Genomic DNA, 14,737 nt, shown 5'->3' on the forward strand with positions numbered 1-14,737 from the left:
TGCCAACACTGGCAGCAGCAAGGAATGCTGAGAGTTAGCTGCCCCTGCACTAGAGGGTTTTCAGACCTCATAATTTGGTTGCTGTCTGGGATTGCAGTCATAATTTTTAATCTGAAGGCATTTAATACCTGGAAAACTTCTAGGTGCAAAAGGGGTATCTGGCCCACCAAGCCAGGCACAGCTTGATGAACATCCAGTTTATTAGTAGTCCAAAACATCTGGAGGGCATCAGCTTGGGGAAGGCTGCCTAAAATCAATTCCTTCCTTCTGGAAGAAGATATTAGGTTGCATCCTTCCAGTGGCCAGTATAAGCAGTGCGGAGGAACGGTTGTGCTATTCTGTTGCTTTTGATTTTGGAGGCAAGTCCTAGGACCTTTAAAGCCCTAAATGGCTTCAGTCCAGTATACCTGAAGGGGCGTCTCTACCCCCACCATTCAGCCTGGACACTGAGGTCCAGCTCTGAGGGCCTTCTGGCGGTTCCCTCACTGCGAGAAGTGAAGCTACAGGGAACCAGGCAGAGGGCCTTCTCGGTAGTGGCACCCGCCCTGTAGAAGGCCCTCCCATCAGATGTCAAGGAAATAAACAACTGTCTGACTTTTAGAAGACATCTGAAGGCAGCCCTGTTTAGGGAAGTTTTTAATGTTTGGTGTTTTATTGTGCTTTTAATATTCTGTTGGGAGCCGCCCAGAGTGGCTGGAGAAACCCAGCCAGATGGGTGGGGGGTTATTTATGTTGTTGTTGTTGTTGTTGTTGTTGTTGTTGTTGTTGTTGTTGTTGTTGTTGTTGTTGTATAGGACCATTCTCCAGTAGTGATCACCTTTCTCAGTCATCACCAGTGGAAGTCAGCTTGATGTCAAAATGAGTGGCAGCGGTGGGTGGTTGAGGCTTGGGGTGTGTGTGTGTTCAGCTCAACACATTCCATAGCTTAAGAGGGGAATATATAGCTTTGACTCACCTCGTGATGTCCTCTGTGAGCTGGGCAGGGTCTGGTGGGTAAAACTTGACGGTGAAGGCAAAGTTCCAGGGGCCACCTATGTAACGGAGAGATGGAGAAAGGGGAAAATATGATGGAGTAGACATACTCAACTGAGGTATCCTTTCCTTTGTCTCTCACACTTGCACTCATCTCCGATTCCCGCTTCCGTGACTCCGACCGCCTCACACTGCCTCCCGCCTGCTATGCAAGGAAACTATTAATGTGCCTCAAAAAAGACAAACTCCTCAGAATCAGCAGGGATCTCTGCTTGACTGGATGTACACGGCTGAGGCACATGGCAGGGTGCGCTTGCCTGCTAAGACCTGCGACCCAGCAGAACAGCCTTCGCCACACAAGAGAGGCTACAACTTGCTGTTGCCATGGAAACAGGCTCCTGTCTCCCAGAGGGCCTGCTGTTTGGGAAAGACCTCCTGCGGTATCCATGCAAACCGCTTGTGCAGCAAGACTACCCAATAGCTTGCTACTCAAGAAGCCAACTCCCAACGGAGGGCTTTCTCCTCCCCGTAAAATGAAAGGAGCACGGGAGCTAATATGACCAAGGGCCTATGTCCAATCACCACGCTTTCCTGCCTTTCTACATCAGGGCAGAGTGTGCCGCTTGCTTTACCTCAGCCTACCCCCAACCCCCAGCCATGATGGCTGGGGCTGGTGGGAGTTGCAGTCCAAAAGAAACCAGGTTACAAAAGTGAATGTCCCCCACTGCTTGGTGCTCCTATCATATAATGTGTTTCATAAAATCATGAGGTTCTTCACTGCACCCCTTTCTTTCAATGATAGTTTGCTATTATTTCCACTCTGCAAAGAGTGACAAAAAGAGGGTGTCATGGTCGGTAACAATACTACTGTATTGGTATAGGCACACAACACTCTAGGCATAGTATAACACTTCATACAGGTGTCAGTGGCAACTGGAACACTGGAGAATGTTAGATCCTTAAGGCCTTATTCTCCCTCAAGCCTCTATTCTTCTCAAGTCCGTTCCTTTTCACGCTTGGAAAATATTTTGAATACAACAATCGAGTTGCTTACTAATGGCATCTTATGGACAAGGGGAGAATTCCCGCCCATCTACCATAGAGGCCTAGTTAGAAAACGTGGGAAGCTTTTGAGTACACGGGCTTCCAGCTACATTACTCACTGCGAATCTGTTTCTTTATTTCCTTGGAGGGATCCAACCAGTTCTGAAATGGAAAGAGAGAGCACATAAGAGGAAGCCTTATTTAATCACAGCGCAGGCCTCTATCAGGGCCACCCAAAACATACCTTCTGACTATCCGAGTCGCAGAATGTAAGTCCAAAATAATCCTTCTCCAGGAGGTTGAGGTGCTCACAGACTAGGTCAAAGAGCACCTGCCCCCGGGCATGTTTCTGCAAGACAAATAAATATAGAAAGAGTAAGAACTAAGAGCACACCTAGAAGCTATTGTCTTCTTTCCAATGCCTGCTAGGTAGGACAGAAGCAAAATTGTGGCTTCTTTCCTTGTTTATGCAGTCAAACACAATCATTCCTTCTTCATGGACATGTAAGAAGCACTTTCTGATCTTGTGGATGCTGCTAAACCCACAAAACTATGAGCGGCAGGGTAGAATGTTAGGCATCTTCAGGTGCTGTTGGACTACAACTCCCATGATCCTTGATCATCAGCAATGCTGGCTAGGGCTGAAAGGAGTTGGAAACCAAAAACTGGAGGCCAACAAGCTCCCCACCACCACCACTGATGCAAGGAAATGATTTAAGGAAGGCCAGAATTATATTTAAGCTGCAACCCTAAACACAGTTGCTAGGGAGTAAGTTACACTGAACTGAGAGGGACCATTTACTCACTGGTGTGTGTGCATGGGTGTGGGTGAGTGAGTATGCACCATTTATTACAGGTAAGTAGTTAGATGTAGCATTTTCCCTAGGTTACAAAAATAAAATAAAACAACACAATATACTTCCTGACCAAGGGAAAGACCCAAGCAGCAACATGGCAACTGCACAAACGGAAAAAGACAGCACATGCAGTTGTCAGAGCAAAATACTGTTATTTTGTAGCCCTTATAACTGGGAGGGGTGGCGGTTAATAATACGCCAAGGTAACTTCTTATCAAGTTGATAAGAGTCGCTATGGGGCTTGCAACATTCAAACAGCTGGTCCTGATGCAACAAGTGGACAGAAAGGTATAGCAAACGTTATTGGGGAAAGATATCGGAGAGTTGCAAGTTTTGAGGAAAATTTGGGAACAAGACATCCAGAAGATCAAAGACTCAGAGTGGAATGAAGTTTGGGGGAGGAAGCAGTTAACAATGACCTCTGCCCAAGTAAAGGAAACTGAGTTAAAAACAGTATCTTGTTGACATTATACTCTTACATTAGTGAGAACCTGTCTCCAATTTGCTGGCATTGCAGAGCACGCCAGGGAACATGTGGGAATGCCCTTGTGAGGCAAATTTCTAGGGGAAATTAACACTACTACTAAACAATAAATATGAATACCCTTGCAAACTATCTTGTGTCTATTTACACCCTGGCTTTGCTAAACCTTTGGGATGCACCAAACAAAAAATATTACAAGGATATTCAAACTTTTGTCGTTGTTTAAAATGGCCACTTTCCCCCTCTTAGTATCCATCCATCCATCACTCACAACTTCTGCTGTTGTTTAAAATTGCCATTTCCTTCTCAGTTCCTTTCATCCCGACTTTACTCAAACTTTTGCCATATTTTTAATCACTCACTTACCCCCTCTCAGTGTGCCTCCCTTCTTCCTCCAATTGCATGCCACTCGTGTGTGTGTGTGTGTGTGTTTTCACACTCACTCTCATCTGAGTTGTATCCAAAATAAGCAGGTGCTGGTAATTTTGTTGCACAGTAGGATGTGTGATCGGTTTTGCAACAAGTTTTTTTCAATTGTTGCATTGGATTCTTCAGTTGCACAATACAGTGGTACCTCAGGTTACATACGCTTCAGGTTACAGACTCCGCTAGCCCAGAAATAGTGCTTCAGGTTAGGAACTTTGCTTCAGGATGAGAACAGAAATCGTGCTCTGGCGGCGTGGTGGCAGCAGGAGGCCCCATTAGCTAAAGTGGTGCTTCAGGTTATGAACGGACCCCTGGAACGAATTAAGTACTTAACCTGAGGTATCACTGTATTTAAATTCACCTATCTGTTAGTGCAAGAGTCCTCATACCAGAGGACAGAGAACTTTGGATACAGCCCTCTGCTTTCAAAAATAAAGAATAATAAATGATAGACCTGTTAGCCTCACGAAGATTTCTCCAGAGTCTTCCCAATGACATGGAGATGAAAATACTCTTGCTAATAGTGACAATAGCATCACAACTTAAGAGCCAGATCCTAAGACTTGATATGCCAGCACTTAGATTTGTAAAATGAGGAGCAACAGCTATACAAGCAAGAGGCAATAAATGCCAACAGAAACCTTTTTAAATTAAGCAATTAACTTTCTTCCCCACAAAATCACTTCATTGTATGGAGAGACTCCTCATTAACCTGGCACAGCAAAAGGCAGTGAATCAATATAGGCATTTAACATGGGCTTTTTCCAGTCTTCTTATTTTAATTGAAAGCAGGTTCAGGAGATCAGCTTTCCTGAGTGACAGCCTGCACTGTACAACTAAACAACAATGAATGGGGGAGGCACCAATAATGTGTTTGGTAGAAGATAATAAAATGCTGGTTTCTAAGCTGCTTGCAGGAGGAAGAACATTGATCAAGAAACTGCCAGATTTTTCATACTTATTTGCTGTCAGTTCAGAAAGCCTCTCTACTAAACTAATCTTTCTCTCCTGTTGCTATGATTATGTCCGCCGTTTCCTTCAGCCCCAGAACTGGTCCTTCCATCATGCTTCGGATCCATCTCAAGATTCTAGTCCTTAGATTAAAAGCTCTCTGCCAGTCAACCGCATACCATATAACTTCCTCACTGCCGCTTATATTCCTTCCTGCTGTTGTTCATTTCTTCTCCTTTCAGTCTCTGTTTGTATGCACCCTATGCTAGAATACCCACCACTACCCACATTTCTACTAATTTCCATGTTAATTTCCCCAACAAAGCTTCTTCTAAATCTAAACCATCTGAGCCTCATCTTGCCTGATTATCCATTGTCTTTTGAAACTCTCATCAGATGACACATTCCCGATGCCTAACTCTAACCCTAATAAAAATCACACTCACCTAACATAGACAATAAACTGTATTGGAATAGAGCAGGCTGCCTGTTATTAATGGCCCATCTAACTGGGGCCTTCCCCAGATTTACTTGGAGATGGCAGGGATAGGGATAGGCAAGAAATGCACTTTTGTTTACATTTTAATGAGAAACTACCTAATTCACACGCCTCTAACCAATACATGATCAGAAACACAGCTATTCTTTGAAATTCACACTTATCCAAACTTCACAATGCAGTGCTTTAACCCAAACAATGTGTACAAAGATGCATTCTTTTAGGGAAAACTGCTTGGAAAAATGTGTGCATTTGTCAATTCTGCATACAATATATATATATTTATTGGAAGAAATTCACATTAAAATGTGAGCAAGTAAAAAAAAAAAGATGTGAGCAAGTCTTTCATTAGGATTTTATTAATACTACAAAAATCACAAATCACTGCAGAAATGTGGAGTACTGAATGTAAGACTGGAAAAAAATGAAAAACTGAGAGCACCAAAATTGACAGATTTGCTCATCCCTAGCCAAGGACTGAACCTGGAACCTCTGGTTTGCAAAGCTTTTGCTTTGCTAATTCCTAAGGAATGTCAAGGGTGTGCATTTATTTGGGGTCCTGAGTTAGTAAACTAGGAAAAACATAATGACAGAGATTTCTGCATGTTCTTCTATGGACAAATAACAGCCACAGTCTTCACAGGACGACTAATTCCATGAGCCCTTTTATGCCTTTGAAAAAGCCCACCTTTTTAGCTTTGAAAGTTCTTAGGATAATCTATTTTCATCCACCACCCCCTCCCCCTCCCCATTTTTGGCTGCTTAGGAGAACTTTCATCTCTGTAACAATCAGTCGCTTTGCACTCAGTAAAAACTCACTCTTGAATCTCACTGTTGGGAGTTGTCAGCTAAAGAGCTGAGCTGCAGGAGTGTCAGAGATCAAAGCAACAGACCATCTCTGATCTTTTTCACCTCCTCTCAGTCCTTTATTTCACTTTATTTATTTAGCCCATCCCTCACTCTGATTCCCCACACTCCCAAATTATTCAGTCCAGCTTCCAAGGTGCATTAGAGAAATGATTGATGAAAACAATCAATAGATCATAACGTCTAGGAACAAAACCAGTTTCATCATTATATTGGTCTGTTTAAACCAGGGGTATGAAACAAAGGTTCGTATAGTTAAAGCTATGGTTTTCCCAGTAGTGATGTATGGAAGTGAGAGCTGGACCATAAAGAAGGCTGATCGCCGAAGAATTGATGCTTTTGAATTATGGTGCTGGAGGAGACTCTTGAGAGTCCCATGGACTGCAAGAAGATCAAACCTCTCCATTCTGAAGGAAATCAGCCCTGAGTGCTCACTGGAAGGACAGATTGTGAAGCTGAGGCTCCAGTACTTTGGCCACCTCATGAGAAGAGAAGACTCCCTGGAGAAGACCCTGATGTTGGGAAAGATGGAGGGCACAAGGAGAAGGGGGCGACAGAGGACGAGATGGTTGGATAGTGTTTTCGAGGTTACCAGCATGAGTTTGACCAAACTGCGGGAGGCAGTGGAGGACAGAGGTGCCTGGCGTTCTCTGGTCCATGGGGTCACGAAGAGTCGGACACGACTAAACGACTAAACAACAACAACATGAAACTTTCCAGGCCCCACTGGTTGTACCCCCACTCGGGGGTAACATGTCAGGGGCAGCATCCAAATGTGGGCAAAAGGATTTAACACCATCTTCTGAACACCAGGTAACAATGAATTCTGGTGAGTCTCATCAGGGGGGAAGTTTTAGAATGCAGGACCCATTACTGAAAATGCCCTTAGTATGTCCCTGTCAGTTGTCTCTATTCCAGAGATTCTCCAGGATTTCGACAGAATCACTTGCCAAGGTGACAGGAAACTCCCCAAGAGCCATCAGGAAACCACCCAGCTCCATCCTACTCCTGGGAAGACCATCCTAATCAACTCCTCACCCCTGCAATGGCTCTGAGTTCCAGTGACCCAACCATGACAAATGAACTATTCTTCCACTCTAATATCACTACCATCCAGAGTGTGCCCTGCAGCATGGGAAGGGCCAGGTATCCTGAGACAGACCCATGATTGTCGTGGTGGGCATGAACTTCTGAGCCACATCTGTGACAGGGGATCCTCAGAGTGAATGCTAAATTCCCCCACCAGCAAAACAAGCCAGGGGACTCCTGCACCAAACCCAAGACCACCCCCCACGTAGCTCAGGGAGACTGTTAAGCAGCGTGATGGGCAGTAAAACCAACAGAATCCCTGTTCTGTCCCAGCCACCCAACTTCATGTGTACACACACACACACACACACACACACACACACACACTTGAATCCATCAGACTATGGGAGAGGGCAACTGGTCAGGGGTATGCAGTCACAGTAGCCCATTGCAACTCAGGAGGGGGTCTGCCAATACATACAGTGCCCAGCCTGCTTAGAGATTTAAAAGTCATAGCTAGCACAAAGAATAGGGTATGGAAGTACAAACAAGACTTAATCCCAAGTTTACTAGCCACTCAGTAAATGCCACCACCAATCAAAGTCTACTTTATTTAGTCTCCAGCAAGCCACCTGCCTATTAGCCAGATTATAATTGCATCTCCCAAGATTTTGTAAAAGAAAGGATCAGGAACTGTCCCCTTGCCAGAGAGAGAGAGAGAGAGAGAGAGAGAGAGAGAGAGAGAGAGAGATGCCACAATCCCATGCATTTAATGCACTTTGGTCCTCTTTATGGGTTCCCTGCAGGCATCCGATTGGCCACTGTGAAAACAGGAAGCTGGATGAGATGGGCCCATTGGCCTGATCCACCAGGCACTTCTTATGGTCTCCTGCAGAGAGGATTGCACGGCACAAGGTAAAAGCTGTGTGGTGTCCTCTCCCATCAATCTGGGAGGGTCTTGGCCAACTTTGGCTGGCTAGAGGTCCCTCCTTGTTTGTAGAAGCCTGCATACATTATAGCAGCAGCACAGGGCTGCCTTAAATAGCTCCATGTGGCAGCTGTTAAGTAACCCATTTCTATGCACAATGCATATAGCTAATTTCGTCTGTATATGCACATGCTCCCCAGTTTGCATTGTTGTGGAGGAAAAAACCCAACTCATCTGCACACAAAGTGGAAAGAAAAACATTCAGTTCTTGATTCCCCCTAAAAAGACCAGCACAAAATGACAACTCAGCACAAATATACTATGAACCAGGGGTCACCAACCTTTTTGGACCTCAGGGTATATTGGGAAATCTAAGAAACTAATTGGCAACATAAAATATCCATTTCACAGAAGAGTAACTGCCTATGTTCAGAGTCCTCCCCCACGCCCCAAGAAATGCTCAAATACAGTGCAGACAAACAAAACCAGGAACCTTCCAAAAAGAGAGGCAACCTTTCCCAACCAACCCCCCAAAATTGGGAGAGGCAGAGGTCCTTAGTGAGTACCAAGGAGATACCTGTGGATGCCATGGTGCCCATGGGCACCACACTGGGGACTCAAAATATGGACGTATCACAACCCAATCTACCTCCAGCACTAAAAGCCGTAGAAAAGTAGTGGGTCTACAAATTTCTCTTTAAAAATGCACTAAAAATAACACTAAGTTTTGAAATTGTACTAGACACACCTGCCCAGCTTCTACATCCCTTGTGTTCCTTCATCCTCCACCTCTCTCTCTCTTTTGCACACACATTTCCCCCTCTGCCTTCTGTGCATGCTCTTCTCCACTGCCACTTCCATCCAACTAAAGCCAGCTAGGCTCTCCAGATTCCATGGACTGTCCCAACTCTTCCTTTTTATAGCAATACCAGTAGGAAACTGAACCCTTAGCTTTGACTGTTTGCTGACTGTTTACCAGCTGTTCCCTCCTGCTCCACCTCCTACCAGTTTTTGAACCAGTATGTCTTCGGACTTCCAACTCTGTATGGCAAACCTAATTTTTACGGTGATCACATTATAGACAACTGGGGTCTGGATGCATTTGGCCAAAGGCAGAGATGAAGTGAGAACGTGCCCCCAGAGGTTCCTGCATGATCTCAGAAGCACATGCTCTCACTTGGTTCACTGCAGGCAAAACCACTTGAGGCAATTTTAACGCATCGTAACCACAGCACAGCTGGATCCTACCTAATACGGCTTCCTCGTCTCACAGACGCCAACCAGATGCCTATGGGAAGCCCTCGAGCAGGACCAGAGTAGAACACTGCTCACCTCACCTGTGACTCCCAGCAGCTGGAATCCGGAGGCAGACTGCTAGTGTCACTGGAGGTAGCACATAGCCATCATGGATAGTAGTCACTGGCAATCCTAGCATCCATGAATACTGCATAATTAGGAAGTATTTAAAATATCCCATTTGTGATGCTCCTGAAATCATAACACTCTCCCCACTTGTGATTCCCAGCTACTGGCGTTCAAAGAGGAGGCATACGTCACTTGCATGTGCCTACTTATTGCTCTGTGGTTCATATGGTGTGAATGCCCGCTATAGATTGTGGGAGAACAACAATCACACCACACTGTTGCTGCTCCGGGCCAACAGAAAAGTCTTAAATTTATTTGTTCCCACTGGAACAGCAATCACATGGTACAGACTGGCCTTCTCCTGCTCTAAACTGCATGGGTATTGAGCCTTCATTTTGATAGTATGGACTTGCTGATGGTGAAAGCAGCACCAGATTTAGGGCAGTTTGGGAGGTCTCCCCACAGAGGTGCTGATCTGAGGGGGTGCAAAATTGAGAAGACCCATAATTGAGAAGATTCATTTGAGGGTGCCAAATGTTGGCTTTGCACAGGGCACCGTAGTATGAAAGATTACCACAGTCCACCCCAGGGGAAAGACAGGAACACCAGAAGAGTTGTCCTTGTAGAAGATACAGAAATACAGAAGCCACAGATTTTCTGTGAAAAGTGATGAAGGGTTCTACATACGTTAAATACAAATTCTATAATAAAATGCATCTCCTTGTTGCACTGAAGTACAAACCCATTTTTTAAAATAGTAATATGGAGAGGCTAGTAGCCACAAGTGATGATAGGAGCAACATCCCAGGAACCCAGCTGCAAACATGCATGGATGCCACATAGAAGTTCAGTGTTCACTTGCAGGTGCAAAGAGATGAAAGAAAATCTAGTAAACACTTGATAGGGGATACTGTAGGTTCTGGGGCCAAGAGAATGTGCAGCAGGGAGCAAGAGGATCCCCACTCCCCGGACCATTAATGCTTCCCAAAGTGTCGTTTATTCCAGGGTTCTTCAACTTTGGGTCCCCACATGCTGCTGGACTACAACTTCCATCATCCCACCAGCCTAGCCAATGGTCAGGAATAATGAGAATTGTAGTCCAACAACATCTGGGAACCCAAAGTTGAAGAACAAAGGCCTGTTCGCTTTGATGAGGAGCAAAAAGACTTTGCATTACAGACATTCTTGTGTTCATGTTCTTCAGTGAAGGGCAAACGTCGTTTCCTCTCCCATCCAAGATGTTCAAAAATGAAACCCTTTTTCTTCAGCGATCAAGTAAAGAATGGATTGCTCTCCATTCACTTGATGCAGAGCAAGGATTTTTGTCTCCACAGCGATACAAGTCACTATTTGGGATATCATTCCATCCTGCACAGAGGAATAAATGTCCGTGGAAATGAAGCGAGGGATATCATACAAATGAGGTTGTGCAATAGGCTTTTTATAATGCCTAAGCTTCTCCCTTGCATGCTATTAATAATAACCTTCTTCTCGAGGGATCCCAGTCAGGTTAACAGTTACACAAGCTCTCTCTCTTTCATGCACACACATTGCCTACATTTTCACCAAAATACACAAATAGCAAGTAGCCTACGCTCAGAAATGGATGAGTCACTCACACCTGTCTTCCATGTGCATCTCTATGGGGAGTTAAGTGCGCACGCACACGTGTCTTTGGCAGAGTTGAAAGCATTAATTGTTGCAAAACACTGATTACGGACTCATTCTTTTATAAAAGGTGCTTTTTATTGGGTACCATTCCCAGAGGAAGGGAACTCAGGCCGCATAAACTTTGCAGGATACACTTAAGAGAGAACTGGATCTCGGCAGTCAGCCAGTTTGTTACCTCCAGCCCTTGCAGGCCAAGTTTAGAAGGTGAGCGATGCCACCCACCAGTCAATCACCCATCTGACATCACAATGACATCAGGTGACCCTTGCAAAGTGTTGTCTTGTGCATCGCTTTGAAAGATGATTGTTGGGTTTTTAGAAACCCCTTTGAAAGCACCGCCTTGCAGGCACCACCAATCAGCTGATCTGCAGTACTTTCAACTCCCCCATTTAGTTTAGCCAGGGGTTTACTTGCCCCACACCTGACAATACATCAGGTGGAGGGTAGGAGGGCATGCATTTGCCAAAGGAGGAGGCTTGGTGGATCTAACCAGGCCTTTGGCCTGTAGATTCCCCACTAGTAGCTTAAAAGGTCAAGCAATCTAGTCCCCTTGCTTACCTCCACTTCACATTCATACTCTGAGGCATCAAGTAGGGTCACTCTGCAGATGGCACTCTTGAGCTTCTTGGTGACTTTCTGAGGGGATTTCTGGGTCTTGCTGGGAGTGGTTTTCTCAGATATTCCATCTGCTTCACTGTAGTCTTTTTCATCCATGTCCACAGCCTGGGATGGGGGAAGAGATGCGAAGCAGATACAGTATTGTTATTCTTTGCTCATGTTTGGGCCCTTTGAATTATGAACTAAGCATCCTCATTCTAATGGGGAAACAGGACGTTGTTTCCCCACACTGGGGTCGGGGGGTGCCCAACCTGCAGCTCCCCACTGCACTGCTGAGCACCACCAAGAGTGAAACTTGAATCACCTGAATAGCAATTATTTCTCCTCCCCACAGAACACCACAACTCTTCTTAAGAAAAAACCCATCCCTGCGAGACTTCTCTTCTTGCAAGAAGTCATGCAGGGCATGTAGTCTGTGCTAGTTTATGCAAACCATGTGTGGTGGTAGACTAACCAGGTGGGTCTCAATTACTCAGCCGGTGTGTGGGCAGGTGACTGAATCCACTGAAACAGCATGCCCAGACTCCTGAAATAGAGAATAATTTCACTATGCCCAGAAACTGGAGGTGGCCTATAGCTCCTTTCCATAACTGGGCAACCAGGATGATTACTCTTCTCTGCTCATCTTCCCTTTGCATCTATCCCCAGCTCCCCCAATTCTCTTGTCTTTCCTTTTGCAAGCCTGTGGCAGGGCCTGTCTTTCTTGTTATATTGTCAATACCTATTACGTGATGGAGGGATCTATGGAATCATTCTGGTATTCAGGGCCAAAGGACTTCGCTGTCCTATACAGCAGCTCTAGCTATATAGCACAGCTAGCAGAAAAGGGGGGAAATGCAAAACAACACAGGCAAATGTATAAGATTTGCATCACATGTACAAGCCAGATCCTTTAGCTTTCTTCAGCATAACATGCTCTCCCCTGAACACACACCCCTTCAACAAGTGCTGTGATCACACTTCTTTCTGGTAGTGGTTTTATGCTGCTGCCCAGCAAAGTCTTATCTGAATGCTCCCACAGTGGGAGGGAAATAAGAAAACCAAAAAGCAATAGGTGAAGTCCCAAGTGGGTAAAATAACCTCTGATGGGCAAATTGCTTCTTGTATAAGATAAGAATATATGTTATATGATTTTTGGAAAATATATGTAAAATTAAATTTAAAAATTTAAAAAAAGATTCAGAATCAGAACACTGCAAATTGCCACTGGCTTAGCACTCTCCCATTGTTAATTGCTGGGTGGAAAAGGCAACTTTCTGTCAAAAAATAAGCTTCAGCCCACACAGCAGTTATGAAGGAGAGGCATTTCCCTTTGGTGGCAAACTGGACATCAATCCAACCCTTGGTGGAAAGATCAGAGCTGCGTTCTCTTGCAATTCCAATCCTTCACAATTACAGAGACACATTCGACCAAGATGAACCCCAGGGGGAAAAGGGGACTGGCGGAAGGTTAGTTTTAGCTGACAATCTCTAGCCTGGGACAAAAATACCTAGAGAGAGAAGCTTACGCACTGGCAATGCTTGCTGGGCAGCGCTAACTGCCCTCTATAAAAGAAGTACAACATTCACTCATCCATATCTTCATTTGATGCCCCTGGCAAAAAGAGTCTTCTGAATCAACATACAGAAGAACTATTGTCTCTCCTTTTGTGGTTTTCTAACGCATGAGCACACGAGTGCCCCCAAGCAGATCTTCAGAGTGGCCGATTTCCTAACTTGTAGCTGAAGAAATGTTTACTTCAAAGTAAATTTCACTGAGTTCATTGGAACTGATTTCCACGGAAGCACGCTTAGAACTGTAGCTTAAGGTGATCTAAACATAAACAACCTTTGACCAACAACAGATGTTCAAATCAGCTCTGGACAACTACAAGTAGCTTTGAGTGCATTTTCCAAACCAAGCAAGTAGCTGCTCTGTGCTTATCAAATGCAAAGTGCTCTCAGGTGGCCCAGAATCATTCCAGATAATTTCCATGCATATCAAATGGAGAGGACTTTTGGCAGATGATGCGGCATCTGAGAGGGGCAGATTTTTCCCTACTCAATCCTCACGTTTTAGAAATTAGGGCTTTGAGGGTATTTTGAAAAATTGGGAGGGGGAGTAAATATTATCCTAGCCACTGCATCCTGCTCCAAGGGCTTAAATTATTATTTTTCACCCCTGAAGAAAAGGACCCAATGTTTATTTGCCAATCCATTTATATGATCTGTCCACTTTGATTCTGCTTTCTGGCTTTCCCCTCCACCAAGCATGGCATACTGAATGAGCAGCAAGTGTGCCCTCCCCAACTGAGAATAATTTTTTGTAAAGGGATTTATAATGGCTTTTAGGGTTGGAACAACATCTGAATATTACGCTACTCAGCTACACTCCTTGCTTCATTATATTTCAGGGGCGAAACAGGGCCCCTGTATATAAATTAAGTTTAAGGGAGAATTAAATATCTATCTGGCAGATGGGCAAGGTCAAACATACGACCTTGATAGAATAAGATCCATATGGATTCTCCATCACTATAAGACTTCCATGCCGTCTCATGTATCTTCGTATGCAGCAACAAGACAGTGCCACAGGCTGCTCACTCATCTGTAATGGAAAACAGACCACGACCTTCCCACTGCACTGATGAGGAAAATCCTGGTTTGGAGATTAATCTGGGAGATGATAAGGTGCCTCTTTTGCTTTCACAAAGGTCCTTGGTTTACAAGAGGATGAAGGCCATAGCACTTTTCATTATTATACCTCAAAAAAGGCATTCCAAGCAACTCAGTGCCAACTCTGGGTCATGAAATTGGCCCTTTCATCACTGTCCAGAAAACGTCAGAGCAGCTGCTCCATCAGGCCATTTAGCTTCTGGTCTCTGGGTGTAAGGTAAAGGTAAAGGGACCCCTGACCATTAGGTTCAGTCGTGGCCGACTCTGGGGTTGCTGCGCTCATCTTGCTTTATTGGCCGAGGGAGCCGGCATACAGCTTCCGGGTCATGTGGCCAGCATGACTAAGCCGCTTCTGGCAAACCAGAGCAGCA

General features: G+C 44.9%; 1 protein-coding gene across 5 annotated transcripts in view; it reads right to left on the minus strand.

The window, feature by feature from the left end:
• EPB41L1 (erythrocyte membrane protein band 4.1 like 1) overlaps positions 1-14,737 on the minus strand; it is a 169,149-nt gene that overhangs the window by 32,472 nt on the left and 121,940 nt on the right. For all 5 annotated transcript variants that reach the window (XM_053393989.1, XM_053393990.1, XM_053393992.1 and 2 more), the window contains exons 4-7: positions 11,652-11,816; positions 2,261-2,365; positions 2,136-2,178; positions 956-1,031 (exon numbers count right to left, since the gene is read on the minus strand). In XM_053393989.1, coding sequence (XP_053249964.1) covers positions 956-1,031; positions 2,136-2,178; positions 2,261-2,365; positions 11,652-11,816 — 389 coding nt within the window. The remainder of the gene's footprint in view (positions 1-955; positions 1,032-2,135; positions 2,179-2,260; positions 2,366-11,651; positions 11,817-14,737) is intronic.

This window comes from Podarcis raffonei, chromosome 6 (assembly GCF_027172205.1).
Source record: "Podarcis raffonei isolate rPodRaf1 chromosome 6, rPodRaf1.pri, whole genome shotgun sequence".
Taxonomy (NCBI): domain Eukaryota; kingdom Metazoa; phylum Chordata; class Lepidosauria; order Squamata; family Lacertidae; genus Podarcis; species Podarcis raffonei.